Below are 26,996 nucleotides of genomic sequence, written 5' to 3'. Positions count from 1 at the left end.
CAGATAGGTGGGCCCGACCCACAAAGCGTAATGAATATCCGCAGCCGCGGCATATTAAATGTTTATGGTCAAATTGATGACTAAAAATAACGTGTGCAGAAAGCCATTATTAAATCGGAAGAAATCAAGTAAATCACAAAGTTTAATGAATGACAGCAGATCCACAAGTCATAATGAATGACCGCGGCTAATTCATCAAAGAGATCGATTGTCAGGAAAAAACGTTACCGAAGTTTGGGGCAATTAACTTGAATGAGTATTAGGAGGTGTTATTGCCAATCATCAGTTACAAGACCTGATTGATTGTTCATGATAGAATTAATCATTGATAATGATATCACAAACATGAATACTGTTCTATTTGTAATCAATGCGGTCTTAACTGTAAAGGCTGAAATTGTTTCTTTTCCTTCATTCAATAGTTTAGCTTCACTATAAAAAGGACCATAGGATTCATTGTTAGAGGTCTTCGACCAAACGCTCTACGCGATTATACAAATTTTATCTCAATGCATTTCAACATTTCAGCAACACTTGTCAATCTTTACGTGTTTATCTTATCGCTTTCTTTACTGGTATTTATCTTTCCTGCACTTTACTTTGTTGCTCTTTACATTCAAGCAGTTTATCTTCCTGCACTTTATTTGCTGCACCTTTACATTCCTGCACTTTCTTTACCTGCACTTTCGTTTATGCTATTTATTTGTTGTTATTTACTTTACGTCATTTACTTTATTCAAAATCACAAAAAGAATCATCATCACTTCACTTTCACCTCAATCATCGAGTTACACAGCACGAAGATTGCGGCTAGTTAAGGCCGATCCGTGCTAAAGTCCTTCCATTCAAGGCAGAGAGAACCCCGCGGTAGAGATCGATCCTTCCTCGGCCCACAATCAACTTATCAGAAGTCAGATCGGCGCAAGATCTACAATCTATAACAAAACCTCGCTTGGCCTACCGGCCGCGAGTTGGAACGCCCGCGCACACGTCACCACTCCAGAAGGACACGTGTAAGCCAAAGAAGACCTCGGCCCAGTGACACGCGGCCGGACGATTTTTTGAGCAAACACTTGCACCTCTATTCTACAATTGATTCGTGTACTTGCGAGTACTAAATTAAAATTGACAACACATCTCATCTGAAGTTTTTCCAATGCAGCTTAAAGTCTTTTAGTTTTTTTGAATAAATTAATTAATTCAGTTCAATATGGATCTGAATCATTTGATAGCTCAATCAATATATACGATGCATATAACTGTGGCAGCAGAGTTATTACTTGTTAGGTTTTATAGTTCTTTCGAAATCAATAAAAAGGCATCGATCAAACGCACTTTCCAAAGCTATAACAGATAAACAGAAAGGCTAGTTATATTGCTGGCATGGATATGCTTCTGATACTCTCATACTCCCTTTTTAGAGTGATCGATTTAGAGGCTGTGAACTCTTGATTTGGAGCAACTGGAAATGTACTCTTTTCACTCATGTAAGAAAGGAATGAAAATAAGAGAAACAATGAAGATTAAGAAAATCGAAAAGAAACTTACCACATATGTAGAACGAGCAACCATAGACATACATATGTAATTGAGAATTGAAAATTCATACTAATTAGTTAAGATTAAGTAGTTTTGATTAATCAGTAGATCTAGCACAACGTGTGATGATACTGCAGCCACGCCTATAAGGATTAGCCTGCCCAGATATACCACAATAGTAATACGAATGTCCACGTTGACCACATGGAACCATATTTCTTTTTAGGGCTTCATAGCTTATAGTTCTTGTAGGCCTATCATCATTAGAACCATCTTCTTCATCTTCAACAGAATAACTGAGGCAGTCACCAGAAAAGCCATCACTGCAAGAATCGATATTCTTAATATCTGGACGCGGTGGTGCAGTTGACATTGCCCTTCCATGATTGCTGGTTCTAACAGAGAAGTGTTGTGGGGTTGATGATATTGAGTCAACCACCATTCCCATTGCCAAAGATGTCACACAAAGGAAATTTACTAATCTAAATGTATTGATCTCCATCACCACCTAGAGAGAGAGAGAGAGAGAATGAAAAGAGATATAGCAGATTGAGTAGTCTGAATATCGAATGAATGCATGAATATTAATTGTTAGTTGGTATATATAGTATATGATCTTGTAGGCACAACTAAGTTCACAAGCTTTGTATTGTCCTCCTTTTTAATTAGGCTAGGGCATTCATTTCTCATGGAATATGGGCGTTTGGTGGGCTTTCACGCGCGAATAGGAAGGTATTTGGAAAAGAAAAGGCAAACACAAGATTTTTACTCTCCCTCTTTTTTAGAACCTCATCGACATCGGCAAAATAAAGTAATCACGCACATATGCATTTCTAACCACTTCAAAATTGAAACACAATATTCAATCTTTTCATGCAATGACACAAGAAACAAACATGCTATATATGAGATGCAATGAATGAATTATCTTTAAGAGATTCACAAAGATCAGTTGGGACTTTCATCTCGATCGAGTTCCAATAAACTTTTAGTCTTCACCTAAAACTTTCACATGGTTCTAACTTAGGCCTAACTCATATTGTTTTGTACAGGGCAATGCCAACGCACAAAAGTCCTATACTAACACCCTCCCCCATCGACATTCCTATACAAAATATATGTCGTCTGAAGCTATTATTGGCATAGTGAACTTTTAGTCTTCACCTAAAACTTTCACATGGTTCTAACTTAGGCCTAACTCATATTGTTTTGTACAGGGCAATGCCAACGCACAAAAGTCCTATACTAACACCCTCCCCCATCGACATTCCTATACAAAACCTCAATTACAATTAAGATAATAAACAAAAGGACCCTAGAGCTAGATCTGCTTCTTTTGGATTTATCACATTATGAAATTCCTAAAACACCTTTTAGAATTTAAAAATAAAATAAAATAAAATAAAATAATAAAAATGAAAATAAAACATATAGAATCTGTTACCAAGACCATTTCTCACTGTGCACACTCAAAGACAATATTGACACTCTCTATCTTTTGAGTAATTCAGGCTTCTTCGGTGGCGGCATACACTAGAATGACTTTGTGATTTATGAATTTGTGACGGACCCTCCTGATTTAAAATTCTAACTCCGCCCCTCTATGTAGAAATTACTGTACATGAATGTATTAGCTAGTTCAGTAAGTTATTCAAAAATTGGGAAGAAACATATATATTTTAAATTTTTTTATTAATATATCGAGAATACTCGATCAATTATCACATTCTTAATTTCCCTGTGATATAATTGGTCTAAACATTCTGCTCAATTGTTTATTTTCCTACCTAAGAGAGATTCAATATTATGATAAAGAAATCGACTAGAATTAGATAGCCTCAATTTATACACAGAAAATTGAAAATTGAAAGAAACAAAGAAACTAATTCTTTGAGAAGCAACGCAATTGTATTCCATAGATGATTAAAAGGGAATTTGATCATCAGACAGATTATTCTTAAATTCTATAACTAGCTTTGAGATTGTCCATTGGTAGCTTGATCGAAAACACTAATTAGTTAAGACTGAAGTACGTAGTTCTAATCACTACTTCTGGCACAATGTGTGATGACACTACAACCACGCCTGTAAGGATTAGCTTGCCTAGAAATACCACAATTGTAATATGAGCTGCCTCGTTGACCACAGGGAACACGATCTTTCAGTAGGGCTCTATAACTTATATACCTTCTGGCTTCATAAAGATGTCTTCTTCTTGTCCTTCTTCTTTCACTAGTCATAAAATCCTCATCAGAATAACTGTGGCAGTCGCCAAAGAAGCCGTTACATGATGAGAAATTGTTATTATCTCGACGTTTTGGTGCAGGCACTGCTCCAACTTTCCGCATGTCGGTTGAGAAATGATTTGGGTTTGATGACGAGTCAGCTATCATTGTCATTGCCAAGGTCATCACAAGCAAAAAATTTATTGCTGTAAATGTATTCATGTCTATCATCACCATATGTTAGAGAGACAGAGAAAGAGAGAGAGAGAGAGTTGCAGAACGAGTACTAAAAGGATTGAGGAATATTAATGGTTCGTTATGATATATAGCAATCGAGTTTGACGTGAGTAGCTAGTGTTCTAGCCTTCCAGGTAGTATTATAACGTAGTTATGCTTTGGTGTGAGATGTAGTGTAGCGCGATTCTCACTCATTACTCGTTAAACGAGATTTGTTCAAACCAAACCGCTAGCTTATACCAGATTTATAGGCTCCACTTCAGGCATATATGACCAGGGTTTTTTTTTTTTTTTTGGTCTGACATTTTAAAAACACAAGTATGGCTCGTTGCTAAAAAAATTAAAAAAAAATTAAAAAAATAATAAAAAAAAAGCTCTACATGTACTTTGCACGTCATTATGTCTAACTCCATACTAGTGTCAGGTCATGTTGCAAATATACTATATGTCATACCATGAATCTCTCTCTCCCCAAAACTCCTACAATATATTAACTTGGAAGGAGGGTAAATGAATATTTACTATATACTAATTCTCAACGCACTGTTCATCGGCTTATGAACAGTGCCGGCTCAAGCCGGCCGTCACTGTGAAATGACCATTTTGCCCTTCGCTTCTGACCTAGGTATAAAAGTCCCCTTCGGGTGCAAGCTGCTCTTCTTTCCTCGCGCGCTCTCTCTCTCTCTCTCTCAAATCTGAACACTCTCAAATCTCGATCAAAAATCTGATCAAATCTCTTGATTGAGATTAAGCCAGTTGCATCGCTTTGATTTTTCAGTTCTGTTAATAAGCTTTGTGCTGGCGCTCTTTTCTCTCTCTTCATTCTCGGCTGAGTTTCTGCGTTCTGTCATCGACAGAGTGAAAGAGAGGGAGTGAGTCGTGGAGAATAGGTTCTGCATGTCGTCAGTGTGTTTGTTTTTGTTCAGTTTAGGTTTGTTTGTTTCTTGCATGTGATTGATTTGGGGTTTTGGTGAATGCAGGAGTTTACGGTTGTGAAATTGGGTTTGTCATCAACAAGGAGAGGGAGACGAGAATTACATTGAAGAGAGCTGTAGGTTTGGTGAGTTATCTATTGCTGTATTCTTTTTTTCGAGTTTGGAGGTGGTGAGAATCTCCATTTGAATTAATTGTGGAATTGATTTTTGTTTTTCATTTTGTGTTTGTTTTGGATTGATTTGTGAATGTATTTGCAGCAATAGGAGGGAGAGTGGGTGCTTCAGGGTAAGTTTAATGGATCATTTTCTTCTGTACTTTTTGTTTGAGTTGGGTGTTTGATAAACTTTGCATCTTTTGTTTTAACTGAGGTCAGGTTTGAATAAGCTTCGTAAACAATAAGCAAGTAAACGCATGGTTAAGAATGACCGGAATTTGGAAGGTCTTTTTTTTTAATCTATCTGATGAGTAGAGCCTGATGTAACTACTTTATGGGGTTCCCTTTTGCAGTGAGAAAGAGAGGAGGGTGAATCAGTTTGTGTTTCTTTTGAAAAAGATACATATCAAAATTAGAGCAATTTAATGTCTTTATTTGAAATAATTCATATTTTACAATATTTCTATTTCATTATAAAAATCAGTGTGTACTCTTAGTTTTTGCTAAAAACATTTCAGTTTTATGCTTACTAAAAAACATTGCTTTTCTTATCTTTCTCTTCATTTGTTATCAAATTCAAAGCACATAAATATTTGTTTCATGTAAAGTTAAAAGCATTGGAGTAATCATACTGATGTATTTTTGATATTAGTATATTTTTTCAATTTACTATGGTGCATAAAAGTGGAATCCGTTGGTTGTATACTCAAACAGAAGTGTTAATTTGTAAAGGAAGATCAGGTCACCTGAGCATATCTTTTCAATTTACTATAGTTTATAAAAGTGGAATCCCTTGGCTGTATACTCAAACAGAAGTGTTAATTTGTAGAGGAAGATTAGCTCACTTGAGATATCTAATCCTTTCACTCCTTTGTAGGGAAATTGGGGCGTAGGAAGAAGGGAGATCTGGAGTTGGTATTGTTTTTGACTTGGCTACTATTATCTGCCTAAGGTAATTGTATTATAGGTAATAGGTTCAGCTTTAAAGATAATGGTGCAATAGATGAGTAGATCAAAGAAATAGAAAACTGATGCAGCATTTTGTTAAATAGCAACCACATATATTCTGCTACATCAATATACCAACTCAAAGAGATGAACCACTATTGGAACGGATCCGAACAATATTTGCCTATATGGTTTTCTTTCAGAAATATTTGATATAAAGGACAGTTGGCTTATGAATCATTTGATGAATGTATGTAAATTTTGTTGAGGACAAATGTTTTAATGTTTCTCATATATAGTTGCTAAAAAAAGTTTTAAGGAAAGGATCGTCTTTTCTTAGTATAAAGAAGTTTTCTTGATCAACTGAATGGAAGATGAATGAGTTTGTATTTATGTGCCTTAAATGAGTATTGGTTGGTGCATGCAATTTTTGGTGGTTCATATGAACATGGGTATGTAGGTTTATCTAGCTGTGTTTGGTTTGGCATTTGAATTTGGTTTTGTGGGTGACTTAGCATTTTTTTTTTATCTGGGTTTTGTGTGGGTTTGCATTTGAGTTGTGTTTTGTGGAATTAGATATGGGAAGTAGTCAATTAATTGCTCTGCGATTGCTTTTGTTGGGGATGAAGACCTTGCTCAGATTGCCTTTTTGATTTGATCTCAGCGTTAGTTCCATGATTTACCACAGTTGATCAGGTAAAGCACAAGTATTCCATGATTTAGAATTTTGGAGATGATATGTTGTGGTCCGAAAGAAAAATTGAATTAACTACCTGTTTTCCTCATGAGTTCATCAAAATTTAACTATCAAAAGACTGTACAGTAGGAATCCATGTCTAGTTTGATCATCAAAATTTGGGGTACTAACCAACAGGATCGAGCCACCAATAAAACCTAATTGCTAAAACTGCAGATGCAAGACCAGTTGCATCAGTACATCAAATAGATGATCTTGAACAAATGCTCAAAGAGAAATTTATTTATAATTTCTTACTTTCACAGTGATAGAGAAACCAGTATTGAATCAGCAACATCATCAACATAAATCATCAGCAAAGAAAAAATGGACTGAAGTGTCACACTTTTGTGTAAATAGAACTGGGGGAAGCAACTTTTTGGACAACCTCCACTGTTGGTCATCACTAGGCTAACATCATCTCAGAATGCATATGTGCTAATGGACATCATCGCTTATTTTTGGCAACCAGATTAGGTATTTGTTGTAACTAAGTTAGCCTATAAGTAGAGCAGCTTATTTTTGGCAAGCTGTTTCAACAACTGTAATCTATTTTTGAACACTAAATTTCAGTAAAACATGATGTATGTAAACTAAATGAGATGCTCTATCCTCCTAAACTTTAATAACATTTCATTCTGTAATCTGTTTTTGAACACTAAATTTCAGTAAAACATGATGTATGTTAGTTCTTAATGAGATGCTCTATCCTCCTAAACTTTAATAACATTTCATTCTAAAACCCGCAGCAACGCGCAGACATCCATGCTAGTATACCCTATTCCGAAACTCAAACAACGCATCTTTGGCAAGCACTTGAAGTTTAGTAGTTGAACCAATCACAAGAACCCGACCTCCCTCCCATTCAACCGCCTGTTTTTCCTTGATAAATCTATTTTTTATCCGCACAATTCTATCATCCGAACCTTCAATTTCACACTCCATAAAATATGATCAACATTATCTACAAAGATAACCGACAGCTGCTTACTTTTGGCCACCCCAAAGAGGGCAATTATCAAATTCTCACCATTGTCAATTTCCAATGAAGCAGCATCAATTTTTTTTTTTTTTTTCCAGAAAACAAATGTAACTTTGCACTAAACACATAATAGGCGATTATTGTTTCTTTTCTTTCCTTTTTTTTTTTTTTTTTGAAAGTGTTCAAGTAAAACCCTAATTTGTGTTTGGTCCAAACTCTATGTTATTTGACCTAGAGGTAATAGGGAAGAATCTAGAGATTATCTTTTCGTGTATGATTCAAGACTCTATGTATTATAATCCTCTATATAAAGAGGCCCTATTATCAATGAGAACACACAGCGATTTTATCTCAATTTCTGATTCCCCAAAACACGTTATCAGCACGAAACCCTAACCCTAAAACAAATAGCCAAACCTTGATTCAAGAAGCTAAAAACCTTGAATCCGAATACAAAACCTTGAACCCTTTTCTGCCACCGCCACACAACTTGAAGCCCTCGACCCCAGGAATCCAGAACCAGCGACAGAACCATTAGAACCGGCCGGAAACCTACCGGACCGGCCATCGGAAGCTCCATACAATCCACAACAAATATTCCACCGGTTCACCATCTTCCCAACATCCAATATACACGAAATTTTGTCAGCAGAAGCCCCTTAATATGACGTTTCAGGAACAGGAAGAAAGATCACAAAAATCGGTCTAAAAAGTACAGAACTGGCCGACTGATCCTAGTCCAGAAAAACCAGCAGAGAGGAGAAGAAAAAAAAAAGGAAAAGAAGGAAGCCCAAAAGCACTGAATCCCAGAGGCCCACGGACGCAGGCCCACTGACAAGGTCCCCCGCTAAGTCAGCTTCCAGGACCCACTGCCAAGTTAGCATCAGACCCCACTGCCACGTCAGCTCCCAGGGACCCACTGCCGCATCAGCATTAGGACCCCACTGCCACGTCAGCGACAGTCAGCACTGGTCAATGCCGGTCAGCGACCTATCAACGTCGGTTGACCGATTCAGGTCAACTTTCCGGTGACTTTCCAACCATTTTTCAGGCGACTTTTTCCGGCCACCTATTTCAAGGTATTTTTTTATTAAAAGTTCCCATTTTTTGAGTTTTTATTCTATTTCTCTTCTTTTTCTCGGGGACTTGCAACCTCCCTTCTTCTACCCCCCTTTCTTCATCATAGGGGAGACCAAATTAAGCCGAATTGTGGGGGTTTCGTGCTCACTCCAAGCTTAGAGCTTGTTGAGATCTCCAAACTTAGAGTTTGTAGAGAATTTATGATCGACCACTTACGTCATTGTTTCGATCTATCCAATATCTCTTGGAATCGAATTTCTTGGAAGCGATTACGCTGGGAAATTCCTAATTTCTTTGAAGCAATTACGCTCAGAAATTTTATATGTTTTCGTGGTTGCCTATTTCGCTCCGAAACTAACCCTTTTTATTGTTCTCTTTTAGGATGAGTAACCTAAACAAATTGGACTTTGCTCCATTGGGAACAACTAGCTCTGAATATCACAGGTGGGTTCGTGATATCTGCCAGCATCTCAAGGCCGATGGAATCTTGGGTACGATTCTCGAGCCTAGCCAGGACGTGCTAACTGTTGAGCAAGCTCAAGCTTTGGAAGCAAATAGAGTAGCCTTAGAGGCAAATAAGGCGAAAGCCATCATCCTAATGACTCGTCATATGGATGATTCGCTCCAGTACGAGTGTATGAATGAAGAAGACCCCAAAAGGCTGTGGGTCTCACTCGAAGAAAGATTTGGCAACGTCCGTGACTCCCTGCTTCCTAGAAGTGAGATGGCATAGCCTCCACTTCTGTGATTTCAAGTCAGTTCTTGACTACAACTCGGAAGTACTTCGCATTAAATCCTTAATGGAATTCTGTGGTAAAGAGATCACACATGCGATGTTGATTGAGAAGACTCTCTCTATCTTCCCCGTCTCTGCATTGATGGTTACTAAGAACTATCGAATTGATGTTACTGCAGAACTGATCACAAGGTTTCATGAGTCATTGGAGCTACGAATGTCGCTGAAAAGCATGACACCATCCTTGTGAAGAACTATAATAAGAGATCCGTGGGAACAGAGCATATTCCGGAATCCAACTATAGTCGCGCCCCAAAGAGAGGGCGCCAGAAGCGAAACCCTAATCTTAGGGATACATTTGGACGTTCTGGTCCATATAATCGCTCTACTAAGGAAGGTAACCGCCAAAATAGGGGAACAAGGAACCGAAGAGGTCAACTTGGAAAGAGAGAGGGAGGCAACGCCTCTGGCCATGTTGGTAGTGCCACCAACACTAAGAGCCATCTAAATGATGCTTTCAAAGCGCCTTAATCAATGGAGTTTGAGCAAAGAGATGTATGTTCTCGATGTGAAGTGTCTGATCATTGGGTACACATTTGTAGAGCTCGTGAAGAACTTGTCACCGCCTACAAAGCATATTGTGAAGCAAGAGAAGCTCACTATGTGGAACAAGAATATCAAGAAGATGATCTAGAGTGAAGGGTTAAAGACTATAAATCTGGCTGGGATCAATAGATCACCAATTCTGTTTAAGTCTTTATTTTTTCAATAGATGTAATAGGCAATTGCCATATATTTTTGTAGTAAATGCCAATGCTTTAGTTTCTCTTCAAAGTAGGCACACCCAAAGTAAGTGTGATGTCTAGGAAGGTTATGAGATTAGTGGTACTTAAGTGAGCCTTGCTCCACCGACATCTCTCTACTCACATGGTCACATTTATTTTGGAATTACTGAAAGAAGTTAGACGACTACCATTGTTTTGCATTTGCTAGCATTTTGGATTAGATTTTCTTTGGTCAAAGAGACAATGATGTAACTCCGTTGGCTTATGAATAAAATTTTGAGTTCTTCTCATGATGACTCAATTTTGATTCTGAGCATATTACTTTTGTGACTACGATGGCTGGGTCATCAATATTAATTCAAGGACATGGAATAGCCCAAATTCCACCTGCCAAATGGCACCTTGATTACTGTCGCAAAAACTCTCTACGCTCCTAGGGCAAATCGCACCTATGAATTGCCAACGGATTCCATGCGAAAACGCATGTAGAAAACGGAAATGAGTTTCTTTGCAATACCTCTAATGATTGCAAAAAAAGGCGCATCTTAGAGAAGTTTATGTGTCTCTCTAGTGGACTTTATGTCACTATTCGAGTTATTAAATCTAATAAAGTTATGAGAGAAGATCTCTTGGATTTAGACACATATTGGCTTTGTCACAACAGGATAGGTCATCCTAGTCATGATATGATGATCCATCTACTAAAGACTTCACATGGACATCTTTTCTTTCGAGCGAAACGAGGCATGAATCAAAAGTTGATCTCTGGACTTAGTGTGACCGACGCTGCTGCCTAGGGCACCGCCTCCGTCCACCACCAGCCTAGGGCTGTCACAGTCCCTATCCATGACACCATGGATAGTTTCCATCATGGTGATGGTGCCCCAGGAGATGTTGCAATCACCAACTTGCTTCAAATAGCGTTTCAGATGCTCAGGTCTAACAAAAAATTCTCATTGGTTGCTTCTAAAGCCTCTCGCTCGTTTTACAAAGCCTGTTCCTTAGGGAAATTAGGACTGAGACCGTCCTATACAAAGGATATAAAAATACTCATTCTATTCTCATTGGTTGCTTACTAAAAGATGAAAACTACAAAACCAGACCTGTACGGATTCCAGTAGCATTTTCGACTAAACCACAGTGAACTAAACTCTGAAATTTTACCAGGATGATCTACACTTATTGCGGAATATTTGTTATGAAGAAGTTGAATGCCAGTCTCGGTGGAGATTCAATTGAGTGAAGAAAAGAGAAGAAAGTGCATAAACGGACAAAAAATGGGTCAACGGAGGTCAACACAAGATTCTGACTATTTCCGGCCAACTTGGCCGGCTACGGACATGTGTGGAGGACATGGAAGAGCCGTTGACTAGGATTAGAGACTTTAGATGGGAAGACTTTACGTGTAGGTTATTTTGAAATTCAAAATTTGAAAGATGACAAGTGGTCCCCTCTTACATCTTATACATTTGTCTCTCATTTATTGCTTTGTTTCTTTGCACAATGACTTTCATACCCTTACTTTATCTCCTCCACCAAAATATTTATGGGCTTTCTAAGTCATTTTCATATGGAGTTAAAAACTAGATCCACATTTTGTGCGTACACATTTGTCCATTATATCTAGCCCTTCATTCATCACTTTTGGCCTATAAAAACACCCTCCCCTCATTTGGACATTTTTCATACTTTCCTTCTTTTTTGTCTCTCCATTTCCTCTCCATTTTCCTTAATTTTTCATCTTTTAGGTAGTTTTGTTTAGCCTTTGTGTAGAGAGAGATTTATAGTATCTTTGGTTGATAATAAAATCAACACTTTCGTTCTCATAAGCCTTGTTCTTCATAGTTTCTAAGCAAGTCCACCCGTTGAGGTTGGCTGGTCAAGACTATTCACTGCTTTTTGCCGTTCATTTCCACCTTTTTTCTTGACTAGTCAGATATTGTTCACAAAAAGTCACTCTGGGTCACTTTCTAGGTCAATTTCTTGACCGGCCAACTAACATTTGGTGACTTTTTGTGAACAGTATCTGACTGGTCAAGAAAAATGGTGGAAATGAAAGGCAAAAAGCAGTGAATAGTCTTGACTAGCCAACTTCAATGGGTGGACTTGCTTGAGAGTTTTGTGGATTTGTAAGGTGATTTGGGTTTATAGAAACCAAAATTACCATACTTTAAAGCATTTCTCACCTTGTGTTGCATCTAGGAGGCTAGATTGAGCTTTTGTGCTTTTGGTTTGGTACCAAAAACACCAAACCCATGGATAACATCCAATTTCTCCACTCTAGCTACCTCCTAGTTATTTAGATGTTTCACATGTTTGTGGCTTAGATTTGTGTAATTATGAGCTGTGAGTAGAATAAATTTGGAGCTAGGGTTTAGCCCTAGTCGAATTTGTGTACAAACTATCTAATTAATTTAATATGGATCATGCCATGAACTTCTATTTTGCTAGTTTAATTGTTCTTCATTTATGCATCTTACATTTGTCACCTAAGGTTGGTAAGTGTTGATAATTTCATGGAAGTATATATGCTAGGTTTGACAAACTTAATAAACTAAAGTATTTTGCAAATGTAGAAATGGTAATCTTGTGATAATCAAATAAGGTTGCTTGGGTTCCTTACAATTGGGCTCATCATGTGGGTGTGGGTTAGGTTTTCGATAATCAAGGGACTTAGCTTGCATCTACATAGGTTTACTTGTATCGATAATCAAGGAATGGATAGAAACTAAAAGGTTTGTAGGAGAGTTATTTCCGATAATCAAGGGATAGCTTAAATACATTCTCTAGTATAATTGTTTATTGGTTACTCGATAATCAAGAGAACCGAGGGGGAGTCCATCTTGTCATGAGCATGTTAGATTTGGTTACTTAGACCTGACACAAAGGAAGTTAGGTGTGATGCCTTACAACCCCTTTTTCATCTCATTTGATCAAATCTCTTACAATTTGTTAGTTTAGTATGCTTTATTTCAATTTAGCTTTAATTTAGTAAAAATCAATTCAAAAGTCGATTCATTATTTCCCATTGTTAATATCATCATTTAGTAGTTAGGCTTCCAAAGGGCCAAAACTATTGAACTTGTAAAAAGCAGACTTTGCATGTGTTTTTTATGTTTTATTTTTGTGTTAATCTAGTTAGGGTAGAGTTACTCAATCCTTTGGGTACGATACTCTCACTTTCTCTTTACTAAAATTGAATCTCCTATACTTGGGAGTAGGACCATCATACACAAATTTGCACATATATTTCTACTCAATGATGTACCCCTCATGCTACAAGCCTTGGGATTCTTTTTTTTATATCAGGGAAGCGAAGACTGGCCAACCCAGTCTATCCCTTGGTGCTCATGTACTACATTTGGCAGGTGACATCGACTTATTTATCTCACCAAATTGACTGCACACATGGCCCCTCCCAGCCTTTGGATCTAAGCAGAAACATGTACAATTTGAGTTAATTCTCTATTTCTTGGTTACAAGTCTTAGATTGACTGCGTTAAGTATAGACTTTAGTACACTTTTTGGTTATTCGAGACGTTTGAATTAAAATTGCTTGTTGTACTCTAATAAGCGTTTTTACAGTGAAAATGGCCGGTGTTAGGACTCTTTATTTTCTTTTATCACTTGTTCATAAGTATGCAAAACCAGAATGTTATAATCTGGAGAACTAATTAGGGCTCCCGAAAAATCGGAGCGAGACCGAAACCTAAACCTAGGTTTCGCGAGCAGTGCGGCGGCGCTTGTTGGCTCCGATCTGCAACAGGGCGTTTCGGCGCTGCAAGAGGTACGAGGACAAGGTTTCATCTCCGTCGTGGGTAGCAACTGCTTTGGCCGGAGGAAAGAGGCGAAGTACAGATTTTGCTGTGGGTTTGCAAACGAGACCGTCGTTTGCTTTGGTGTCTTTGGGCTTGACGAGGAGGAGATCAGGGCCACGGTTTCGAGACTAGAGGACGAGCGAGGTCGGAGATTTCTGTTTGAGATCGGCGCTTGGATCGCCGGCTGAGGTTTGTGGTTCGTGCTTGAAGAACCAGCCTGGTGCAACAAGTGCGGTCGTTCGCACAGGCTTTGGTGGGCGACGAGATGGTTGCCGTGGTCTCCTGCCTGGGGAGGCCACCAGACTGAAACGGCGGTGGCGGGCGGCTTCCCGAAAGGGCCAGAGTCGGCTGCTGGGTGTGAGGGGCGTAGGGTGTGGGTAGTGGGCCTTGGGCCTCTGCCTTCCTGGGCTGCAGAGATGCAGTCTAGTGAATTGGGTCATGGTTAGCCCAATTCCCCTATATTTTTTTCACACTTAGGCCGGGTTTGTGCTTTTTGGGGGGTCGTCTGTCTTGCTCTTTTGTCCTGCATCTGTTCCTAGAATGTTGCTGTGGATGTACTGAATGTTGCGGCGTACACCAAAAGGGTCTTAGGCGTCAAGATGTTTAGGACATTGGTTCCATTTTAGGGCTGTGTAGGAGTAGGGAGTTTTTTTAAAATTCTGCATTTTCTTTTTCAGCAGTTCCTTTAGGATTTTAGTTTGGGTGAAGTATGAACTCTAGTTTGTTTGGATTTCCTTTGGTTTTAGTGCTCTACTGAGCTCGCATTGTAATATGAGGGGTGTTTGTACCCTTCATGCTTGACCGAGTGTGGTCGTCATGATTTCGATCAATGAATTAGTCTTCCGTTGCCCTCAAAAAAAAAAAAAAAAGTATGCAAAACCAATGCATATTATTTTTGCTAAGAAACTTTTACCCCGTTTAGGGTTATATCGTGACATTGACCTTGTAACACTTTGGACTTTGGAGGGTCATTATAAATCATATTCATTTCGTTCCGAACTAAAAGATAAAAAAAAGAAAACGGAAGAGTAGATTGACCCTAAAAAAGAGACATAAAATTTGACCAGTCTGCTTAGCCAGTAGAAAACTGCTGTGTCTCTTATAAGTTGGATGTTTCGTTGAAACTCCGACACGGGGTGAAGCTTCCTTCGTTTAGCTTCTTCTATAACCAACCTCTCTCTCAGCTCTCAAGTACCCAGAAAAGTTTTCTAGTGATTCTTTTCAGCAGTTTCTCAATTCTTCTTCGTTGGATGCTGTGTTTCCTGTACATAAGAGTTCAGATTGGTCTGTGCAGTGTGGATTCTTTGCTCTCAGTTTTGATCACATCTCAGCCGAAAGAGAAGCTTTCTGCAACTTTGTAGTATTAGTTTGGAGGCGTGAAAGGTGGGTTGAACTTTTGGCCACCAACTGGTCCATGTTTTGACTGGTGGCTGCTGCGGTTTTGGGTCAAAGTAGAGAGTAGAGCTGGCAATGATCTGCCTAAGCGACAGCTCAGTTTCGATGATTTCCATTCTTTCTATTATTTGTGGGGTTTGTAGCTCTTGAATCTTGAGGGTTCTGGATATTTGGGATTGCTTTTGAAGGGTTTGAGAGTTGTGGTTTTGGTGGGTACTTTTTGCTGTTTGCTGTTTGTGTTTGTGTTTCTTCACGTTATGAGATTCAAATTTTAGTAGATTCAGGGAACTGATTATTAGAAGTCGGCTCATGTTTCTTGTGCATTCAAGAATTTGGAAATTGGGAATTGATACTGAGGTTTTCGGAGTTTTGGTTTTGGTGGGTTTCTGTTGTTGAGGGCTGTGCATAAGCTGAAATGGGAAGTAATGGGGGAAGTAATAGTTTAGACCATCCTTTGAAACATTCCGAAGATGAAGGCGTTACCAGCCCAGGACAGGGTAAGGATTTTAAGTACGCCAGTGATGGTTATGAGTCAGTAGCAATGGGTTATTGGTTCTCAAATGAAGTGGTTATATGCAGGTTCTTTTCGGAAGGCAGAGACTCAGAAGACAAATTCGGTGAGGCGTTCTTCGGTTTTGGAGATTTTTCAGTCAAAAGAGTTCAATGTTGATTCTTCACCTCAGAGAGGTTAGTGCTGCTTGTTTGGTTCTTATACATTTGTAGACCTTACAGTGAAGATATTGATGAGAGGCTTTCTGTTTACTGAAAGCTATTTTCTAGCTAAATGGAATAATTTCCTTCTTACTTGGCCAACAAGCACCACCAACTAAGTTTGCAAGCATCACCAACTAAGTTTGCTAGATTTTATTGAATGGAGGAGAGCTTAGAATTCATATATAGGATTGTGGAGTATTATCTGGATGTTTATTTGTCCTATATAACTGAGTAATTGCCATTTACTGCTATTTTTTTGTTTAGAATTTATGTGATACACACTCACTGATGTCTTAGCATATCTTAATGAAGGCTTGGACCATTGGATCACTGCACCTATTGGAACTCCCAAGAATTTGTTAATTGATGATCACGAGATTAAATTCTCTAGGTCGATGACGGAGAGGAGGGAGAGTCGCAGGCATGACCTAAAGCTGGATAGACTATCTGAACGTGAAAAGGTAGATATGAACATAATATGCATACTGTTGTTTGTTTGCGTTCTCGTGTCTGCTTCTAACTTATCATTTAACATAAGTACTTAAGGTACGAGAGATGTCCTTTAAGTTAAAGTTAGACCATCCACCCAAAAACCGATTGGCAGTGGGGGGAGAGGCCCAAAACTTCATATTTTTTTGTAAGGCTTAGAGTTCCCAGTGGTAATTCTATAATCTCAGCAAGCCCTCTGACGTTGGTTGACCAAGTGTGTACATGAATTTACTGGGGGACAAGTAGCATGTTTTGCATGTGGGTCTGACATGTAGATTGCTTGCTAAGATACCATGTTGGGGTCTTTAATTTTCCTATGCAGAGCTTAGTCTTCCTGATGTCCTGTATTTTATTGTCAACATGTAATATTAAAAACTTGCTATTTGGGATAGATATTTTCCGTTATAAAACTGCAACTTCATGCTGAATACATTGACGCAAAATGCTGTTTAATTTCTGAGCATGATAGTGTAAGGCAGTCCCTGCCTTACACCATCCTATACTGCTTCAATACCTGATTATGAAAGGAATATAATTACATAATTTGATTTATATGCTGCTGAATAATTTAGCACCTCCTATCACTGTGGCCTCTAGTTAACTTCCACCCCCTCCTGAGTCCTTACAACCATATTTTAAAATTATATGGCTTTATTCTACTGTACATTTTTCATCATGTTTATTTCATTTCTTGACTGGTCATTATTTTTCTCATTTTGGTTTCAGAAAAAACTGATTGTTGAGATGGTCAAGATACAAAATGATGGAACAGTAGAAGTTGATTTAGAGAGAAGTGCACCTGTTGCATCTGAATTGTTAGAGCTTCATTCTGTTGAAGATGTGCCAATCTATTTAGAAGATACAACTTCCAGTACAACAAAAACAATTCCAAGATTGAAAATTGCCATGCTTGTGGTTGGAACAAGAGGAGATGTACAGCCTTTTCTGGCTATGGCGAAGAGATTTCAGGCATGTTAAACAACATAACTGGCTGATTTTTGTAATAATTTTCTTCTCGTGCTTTAGTATTTATGTACTTCTTCATAAAAGGATTAGCTTCTCCTCAAATCATAATTTCATTAATCATTGTTCCATTTATGATCCATGAACATATTCCTATATAATATATTTTGAAAGTACATTGCCTGTGCATGCTCAAGATGTGTTTTTTCAGTGAGTCAGTTTTGTGTTATCAAGTTAATGCATCAATAGCTAATGCAATCGAAGATATTGTTCACCTGTATGGGTATTGTTTTGTTGATCAAGTTGTCCTTTTAAATCTAGGTTTCTACCACTTTTGTTATATCACATGTTTTTTAAATTTTGGGGTAACAAGATGGGGAGGTTAGCAATTTAACAGTCCATATTATGAAATTGTGATATTTTGCCTCTATATATAGATCATGCAATGATGCTAGAAAGATAGTTATAATAAGTTTCAGATGTCATTGTCAGATTACTCGTATTCCTTGTATGAAAAATATCATACTGCATTATCCAGAGATTTTATCTATATGTTTTTAATTCTAGATGATCTGATGTTTTCTTACAGGAATTTGGTCACCGTGTCAGGTTGGCAACTCATGCTAACTTCAGCACTTTTGTAAAATCAGCTGGTGTAGAATTTTATCCTTTGGGCGGTGATCCTCGTGTTTTGGCAGGATGTAAGGGGTAGCCTAGTATTAAACTTCCTTTTGTTTTACTATTGCAATTTAACTGCTTCTGTGGTGGTGATATTGGGTTGGTAATTATGTTCTATGTCACTCTGTCTATGTTTGCCTCATATGCCATCGGCCATTTTGTGGTTCTTTAGATGCTGGGCAAAAGCATTTTTATTCCCCCCACTCTCTCTCTCTCTCTCTCACAGCTGAAGCATAGCCTGAACAAATTGGTGTCAACCATGTGCTCAAGAGTGTGGGAAGGCCAACTTGAATACTTGACTATTGATTTCTTAAATAATAACTAATAGTTGTCCAACTTGTTTTACACCACCAAATTCTAGTTTTACCATCTTTCTTCGAGCTCTTTTACTACTTCAGGTTTTATTTTCTCATACCTTTACTTAGAGGCTTTATTCCATAACTGAAATTCAGTGTGTTTTAATTTTAGATATGGCCAGAAATAAAGGTCTCATTCCATCTGGACCCGGAGAAATATCTATACAAAGAAAGCAACTAAAGGCAATTATTGAGTCTCTTCTTCCGGCATGCACTGAGCCAGATATCGAAACTGGAGTACCTTTTAAAGCACAGGCAATTATTGCAAATCCTCCTGCTTATGGTGAGTTCTTACAAGTTGAATGTTTGATGTCACTTCAATACAATTATTTCCCAGTTAGTATTTATTACAGTCAATGTAAAGGGTTAGAAGGATACTTTATCAAATCCTCCTGCTTATGGTGAGTTGATTGTTTAGGGTTAGAAGTTGAATGTTTATGGTTAGAAGGATACTTTATCAAATCCTCCTGCTTATGGTGAGTTGAATGTTTAGGGTTAGAAGTTGAATGTTTAGGGTTAGAAGGATACTTTATCAAATCCTCCTGCTTATGGTGAGTTGAATGTTTAGGGTTAGAAGTTGAATGCTTAGGGTTAGAAGTTGAATGTTTGATTCACTTCAATGCAATTATTTCCCAGTTAGTATTACAGTGTCAAGGGTTAGAAGGATACTTTATCACTATAAATTTGATAGTCGTGACTTCAGTGAACCTATGTATTTTTCTAATTGTAATCCTGTATGTGCACCTGCTAACAATTTTTTGAGGCTTCTTACATTTCACATAATCTTTTATTGGACTTTTACCATTATAATTAAGAGTATTAGATTTTACCATAGACCCGACATTGTACTGTATGCATTGGATATAGGGTGCTATTGTGATTGAAATCAGAATTAGTTTTCTCATATGTAGAGGAGAGAAGTTGTGGTTGTAGTGAGAACAAAAGTGGTTGGCTCCAGGCACAGAAATATATTTACGAACAGAAGGTTGTAAACGACCTGAACTAATCAGGAAGTATGAATACATATAGGAGAATGAAAACCTTATTTCTTGTGCCTTTTTAAGGAGTAACAGATATGTGACAATGATTGCTATTTCCTTTAAGCAATTAGTTTTGTGGAATATGTTAGTTACTGTCTTTGTAGATTTGCCAGAAGAGAAAAGTTGTGCAAGTAGAAAGTGAAGGGGACTGGGGATTTATAATCACATTACCAGCTTAATCGTTCACCTATTCGTCTTGTTAAATAAAAAGATATGTGTGATTTATGAAATTATTCTTAATGCTTTCCTCTTCTTATATGAAAAGATAAACTATCATAAAAACTTGTCTGAATATATGATATGGGTTGCAGGACATGCACACGTTGCTGAAGCTCTTGGAGTACCCCTTCACATTTTCTTCACAATGCCATGGACGTGAGTGTTGACCTCATTTTTCTTTCATTCTGTGGTACAAAAAGTTAATTCTAATTACAAATCAAATGTTCTCTAACATAATCTCGAACAAAAAGAAAGACATGCATAAATTATATATGAATATGACGTATTTTAGTTTTTATTTTTCCTCAGAGATGAGCATAGTTTTGACTTGAACGATGGTTAGTATAGCAGTCATACTAAGTTGACAATAACAAGGTTCACTTTCATGTGTAATAAAACTGACTAATAATATCCATGGTGTGTGTATTGACTAATGTTCTCTTACTCTTACCTGACATTTTACCTGTCACGTAATTAATCCATCAATTTGGACCACTCATTCAAACTAGAGTTCATTTGAGTAGTGGCTCAGATTGGCAGTGGTTTGATACGAGAACAAGTATATAAAATGTACAGTACAACTCTGACAATAAGATGCCAAAGTGTCTGGTAACATGGTACACAATCATTTGATCTGTTTCATGTCTATGATTAAAGCCCTATTTGCGTATTTTATTCTGACTGTAGATGGGAATGTAATGGCCCAGATTTACCTCCTTATATATCTTTCTAATTTTAGATATGTCAGACATATTTAAAAAGTTTATTTGATGTAAATGGAAATGGAAAAGGTAGAAAAAACTTTTTCGCTGACGTAGAATGTTGTTGCTTTAAGTTGATTGACATGAGAGTGGAAAAGGTAGGAAAGGACTTTCTTAGTCACATGGACTACATCGGTGTTTTAAGTTGACGTGAATGAAATTACTAAAAAGAAGACATCTTTTGAAGTCCGAAAACATGCTTTGTTCTTTAATACTGGCTTATTTTGAGTTAAACTCCTTCCTTTATTATGCTATCTCACCAATCTTTTCTATAGGCAGGCCTACTTATGAATTCCCTCACCCACTTGCACGTGTACCTCAAAGTGCTGGTTATTGGGTATGTTCTCGTTTTGGTGTTGTGCTTCTACTTATATTGTTTCATACGTTTGAACAAGTGGACTAATTTAAGGAAAAACATATTCCCCTTTGTCCTTGCCATATCCAGCTTTCATATATTGTTGTGGATTTACTGATATGGTGGGGCATTAGGAGTTATATAAATGACTTCAGGAAAAAAAAGTTAAAGCTTGCTCCTATTGCATACTTCAGCACATACCACGGATCAATATCTCATTTGCCAACAGGGTATATGTGGAGTCCTCATGTTGTACCAAAACCAAGTGGTAAGCAATTTTGTATTTATCATGTAATGGACTAGGAATTAATAACGTGGGTGAATCGTTGAAGTTATTATAGTGAGCTAATTGCCTTATTGCTATTCACTGATCCTGGGATACAGAGTAGCTTGCTTTATATGATGGTGATGCTATCTTCATATTTACTCATTTTGCTCAAGTAGCTCACCACAGAGGTCCACTTTGGTGTTCTTTTTGGCAAATCGAATATAAATATTCTAATATTTTATCTTTCACTTTTCATTAGGTTCTTTACGTCTGAGTCCATATGTTAAGTGGAATAAAAAGCTTATATCTTGCATTTGTGTCTAAAGGCTGCATCTTGCTTCTCTTTGGTGGGCCTTATGTGCCTCTAGTGAAAGTTGGAGTTCTATAGTTGGACTGATACCTGTATATATAGACTGCCCCCCCACATTCTTAAGCAGAACCCTTCAATATGTCCTTTTCTCCAACTCTAGAATTGAATGTTTTAATATAATGCTTCTCTATGTGAAATTGTGAATATAGTAGCTGTCATTTGACACCCACATACTGTTCACTACCTGTCTTAAGCTCCTATTTTTGCAATATTTCTGTCAGAAGGTTTTGACATGATATGAAATTTGCAGATTGGGGATCTTTAGTGGATGTTGTTGGTTATTGTTTCTTAAACCTTGGATCGAAGTATCAACCTCAAGACAAGTTTGTTCAGTGGATTCAGAAAGGGCCGAAACCTATCTATATTGGCTTTGGAAGCATGGTATGGTGATTTCCACCATTTTTATTTCATTCATATATTTCCTTGTGTCAGTTTCTTGTCATCACTTTCTTCAAAAAGTAAGGAAATCAGAGGACGATGTCCTTCACAATGACTCAATGAGGAATTAATGACTTGATATTTGTTATGGCTGAAGGCTTTACTCATCTTTCACTACTTTCATATTTGTCTTTCTTTCTGTAAAATTTTGACTGATGTTACATATGTGATAAAAAAATGTTGGTATCATGCATCATGCATTTCGAATAGAATTTAATTCCAAATTTCATCTGTTGCTTGTCAAGCCCCTTGATGATCCCAAGCAAACTACTGATATTATATTGGAGGCGTTGAAAGACACTGGACAGAGAGGAATAATTGATAAAGGTTGGGGAGACCTAGGGAATTGTAAGTTTTTTTTTTTTTTTTGTAATAACTTTCATGTTTTTGGTGTATCTGAAGATTTGTTAAAAGTTCTCTGCATAGTTATAGTTCCTTGGATTGATTAAAGTAAAGTATTATCTACTTTGGTGGGTCAATTATGCATCTTATGATCTAGCACTGGACTAGATGGAAAATGGTTGAAATCTATTATTATATTCCTTTTTCAGCATTTGGTAAGTAGCAGTAAGGGTTGATGAAGGTTAGGCAATTTCTGAATCAGGGGATAATTCAATTGTTCTAAAAACATAAATGATTTAGCTGAATTTTTGTTGTTGCAATCAGGATCAAGGGATTCATGATAAAAAATAATAATAATACTAATAATAATCTGAGGTGAGATGGAAACTATAATTTCACAAGGGGTCAAGATAGTTTTTAAACCAGGACATTGTTTTGCAGATCTCAAAGAAAATTATTATATATTGCTTCAGGATAGTCTCTATGCATAAGAAAGAACCCGATTGGTTGAATTACTGATCGGAATATTACTAATAATATTAAAACACGAGTTAAGTTGCAAAATCATCTTAAAAGTTGAAATTCTCTCTCTCTCTCTCATTTTCTTTACTACAGCAGCTCAGTTGGTAGGGAAAAGAACCAAGTCACCAATAAATTTCAAATAGAAGATTTAAACTGTAATTTTCATAGGTGCTTTGTAGCACCCCTTGGTAATGTATCAAATTGTCTCGTCACAAGACCTGCAATAGGAAATTGCTTTATAGAAAATCTCACGAGTTAATATATATCCAACTCTCTTCTAATTCAGAAATGGGGCTATGATGAAACAAAAACGTTTCACAGTTTTAAGACTGTTCTTGTAAATTATTGGGTTATTTACATCTGTTTGGCACCTACTCTTTACAAATGTTAACTGTTCTCTCTTTCTCTCACATTACATTTAGTATTTCAGTATTTTCTTTGTGTTTTGACTTTTAATTCACTATACATATTAATTTCTGGATATGCTTTCTGGTTAAACCTTATGTAATAGTATTAAATTTATTGGAGAGAAAAGGAGATCAGTTGAAGTTGCTTGCCTTAAGATATTGAAAAAGCATAAGGTTTTTAACTTTTGATCTAATTTGATTTGCCTCTTGCAGTAACAGAAGCATCCGACAGTGTTTTCCTTTTGGAGGACTGCCCTCATGATTGGCTGTTTCCTCAATGTTCAGCAGTGGTAAGTTGTATTTTACATCTTGTCAAGTTTGATGAGTTTTCATTTTGTTTTAGATAGATAGATTTGCTCAGCTACTATATGGTTCCATTGTTATTGCGTTTTGTTTTCAACCAATTAATACTAGGGGCAGCCTGTAAAGCAACTGGACAACTTCTGATCATACTTCAAAAAGATGTGGTTTAAAATTAAATTGACAGAGAAGTATTTTGTAAAATGATATTTATAGGCTAACTTGATGACGTACTTTCACTACTATGCAGGTTCATCATGGTGGTGCTGGAACCACAGCTACAGGATTAAGAGCTGGGGTAATACTTTTCACTCACTGTTTTCTTTCTTATCACCTTGATTTCTGGGAGAGCAGCTTCATAAGTTTATTTTGACATTTTGCTGACACATATTTGTACCAACCCACCTGAGCTATGGCTTAGATGGTTAGAGTGGGGTGCAATAGGGGTAGTTTCTAGATTCAAATCATGTAAACCCAAATAAAAGAGGGAAGGAATATTTAGGTATAACAATGTGAAGGAAAATGAATTTAATCAAGCATAGTGCAATTAACTTTAATAACATTTCCAGTAATCTACCAATTAAATCATCTTTTCTTGTTTGATGCTATCTAATGGCAATGTTATAAAATACAGTGTCCAACAACCATAGTGCCATTCTTTGGAGATCAGTTCTTCTGGGGTGATAGGATACATGAGAAAGGATTGGGACCTTCACCAATACCTATATCCCAGCTCAACGTTGAGAGCCTTTCAAATGCTATTAAATTTATGCTGGAGCCAGAGGTATTTTTGATGTCATACTGTATTTTATCAGAAAAATATACATCTTACAAAATGTTATCTGATGTGTGCACTGCCATATAGAAATAGTTTTGACTTTAACAAGTTCCAACTCCTATGCTATACTTAATACTGTTACTTTTAAATTGGTGACAGCTTAAGATTTTGACAGCACAAAAAAAAAATGCTATACTTAATGCTGTTACTATAGAATTTTTTTTTTTTTTTGCTGAAATAATTGAACGTATACACATCTGTATGAGCCAGCAATGTATCAAGTTATCACCTTGCTTGCTTGTAATTCCATCAACAGACAAGTGAGGATGAGAATCAGGAATTTCAAAATGTAGGATGTCCTGCACCAAGAGCTCCCGATACCATGTTAAACAATCCAATAAAGTTCAACAGTTCATTAACTAAATTTGAATAGCATCCTTATATTACTGTATAGTTTTTTTTTTTTTTTTTTTGGGGGGGGGTGTGGTGTGGGGATGGGGGTTAGGCTAGTTGTTTTATGAGTGCCAAAAACAAGGTCACAGATGGACCATTTGGTGATCTTTCATTGCTGTATATCCCGTAATCTCAAGATAAGTGAGTTGTTTAAGTTTCATATTTACAAATAGAAAGTATAATGTCTACTAGTATATGAAAAGATTTCTTTCAAAATCCTGTTTTTCTGGTAAACATCCCACAAGATGCAAGCAAGGTATACTTAGTTGAACAGTCATTGACATAAACATGAACAATTTTACTAGCTAGATGAAATGACACTTCGAGGTTTGAGGGGTATGGACCATATGCATTTTTCTTTTTTCACTGGATTAGAAATTAAGGAAGAATATCTGGAGGATTAGAAAGTCTCAAAATATGAAAGGGGAATAAGCTCCATTGTTATTTACAGTATGTCTTGCATCATGTATGATATTTGAACTCATGAACCTCTGATAAAATTGCTTTTCTTTGCATTAGCTTTTACTGAACTAGCATTTATAGTATATTTTTCTTTCTCCTTGTCATATTTTTTCATCTAACATGTTAGTGTTGGAATATTTATTTACACTTTCGTGAATAAAATCTTATTGCACCAAAAGCCGGGCTGCAAATGCACAAAAAATAACTACGAGCAGGAAAATATGATTCCAATTTATAAATTATGTTGAAAATGATTTGAAGAAGAGAAGTCATTAGTGTGTCTAGCCAAAACATGAAGTGACAAAAGAAATTACAAATGCTACTACTTATCAGGAGCGTAACTCATCCTAGTTGAGCATATGTCAGTGACCTTTTATGTTTTATTTTTCTTTTCTGATCCTTCACATGAATTTTTATAATGCTATTAAATTCACAATAGATAGCTGAGCTTTCCTTTCATAGTTCGAGATGTTATATGGTTGAGCAACTTAGCAACACATGTACTACTTCTAACCAAGCTTGACATATCCTAGGTTAAATCTCGAGCACTAGAAATAGCAAAGTTGATAGAGAATGAAGACGGTGTTGCAGCTGCAGTTGATGCATTTCACCGGCAATTACCTCATGAGCTACCATTACCAACTGCATCTTCAGAAGAAGATGAACCTGCAAACCCTTTGCGGTGGCTCTTTCTTCAAATTGAGAAATGGTGCTGCCCTTCAAATTGAGAAATGGTGCTGCCTGCCATGTGGTTCATAGGATTCTTGCTGTATTGTACTAGTGTATAGCTTATTCTTTTTATCCTTTTCTTTTTTTCAAAATTATTTTTTTTATAGTCATATGTTATTTATCTGACATTTCATTCATTTCATTCATGGCTTCCCAGTGTGGGTTTGATCAATAATACAGCTACTATAGGTTTCTGACGGCTTGTGTAAGAGAATTAGGTTTCGTCTACTTCATTTTCAGTTAGAAAAACTGATTTGTAGTGAGAATATATGCTGAACTTAGCCTAATTATATTAAATTAATTTTTTATTCCATCTTTCATACTGTCTGCTTCAATTGTAGGTTTTTATTTCCTTACTGCTCATTATTGGGTTAAACAAAATCTATGGGTTTGTAGAATTCCTGTAACAGATTATACAAATGTGACTGAAGGCGTCTTAACATGTACATCTGATATTTGCTTGTAACAACCCTGCTTGGATCTCAGACAGTTAGTTACATTTTGAGAATAAAATTGGCTATCATCTGCAAATGCTTTACACCAATTTTGCACATTTTTGTTAGTGCAGACGGTTTGATGAGTTGTGTTGGTTCTTTACTTGCACTGGAGACTAAACGGATTATGATAGTGCTACTAAATCCTGAACGGTTACTTTCGTCCCCGGTAATGATCATCTTAACCAAAATAGCAGTGGGCAATGACTTGGCACATATTTTCTTTCTTTCTTTGTTTTCTTGTTTTTATTTTATTTATTATTATTATTTTAATTTTTTAACCGCAT

The 26,996-nt window shown here is 36.9% G+C and overlaps 2 protein-coding genes across 3 annotated transcripts; one reads left to right on the top strand and one right to left on the bottom strand.

Annotated features, from left to right (window-relative positions):
• Positions 1-1,636: 1,636 nt before the first annotated feature.
• On the bottom strand, positions 1,637-1,987 carry LOC112171262 (protein RALF-like 33). Its single transcript, XM_024308472.1, has one exon. It carries the CDS (start codon positions 1,985-1,987, stop codon positions 1,637-1,639), a length of 351 nt encoding a protein of 116 aa, XP_024164240.1.
• Positions 1,988-15,205: 13,218 nt separating this feature from the next.
• On the top strand, positions 15,206-26,535 carry LOC112170066 (sterol 3-beta-glucosyltransferase UGT80B1). 2 transcript variants are annotated; one of them, XM_024307211.2, is made up of 15 exons: positions 15,206-16,068; positions 16,151-16,258; positions 16,583-16,746; positions 17,501-17,743; positions 18,327-18,438; positions 18,884-19,054; positions 20,123-20,186; positions 21,071-21,128; positions 21,237-21,414; positions 22,035-22,165; positions 22,468-22,570; positions 23,707-23,783; positions 24,044-24,091; positions 24,428-24,577; positions 26,020-26,535. In XM_024307211.2, exons 1-15 carry the CDS (start codon positions 15,987-15,989, stop codon positions 26,212-26,214), a joined length of 1,884 nt encoding a protein of 627 aa, XP_024162979.1. In that variant the 5' UTR covers positions 15,206-15,986; the 3' UTR covers positions 26,215-26,535. The 2 variants fall into 2 exon arrangements, with proteins under 2 accessions (XP_024162979.1, XP_024162980.1); XM_024307212.2 differs by having other exon boundaries at positions 15,210-16,068; positions 16,598-16,746.
• The last annotated feature ends 461 nt before the right edge of the window (positions 26,536-26,996 follow it).

The sequence above is a fragment of the Rosa chinensis genome, chromosome 6 (genome assembly GCF_002994745.2).
Source record: "Rosa chinensis cultivar Old Blush chromosome 6, RchiOBHm-V2, whole genome shotgun sequence".
NCBI lineage: Eukaryota > Viridiplantae > Streptophyta > Magnoliopsida > Rosales > Rosaceae > Rosa > Rosa chinensis.
Note: the sequence above shows the minus strand (reverse complement) of the source record. Positions and strands in the feature narration are given on the sequence as shown.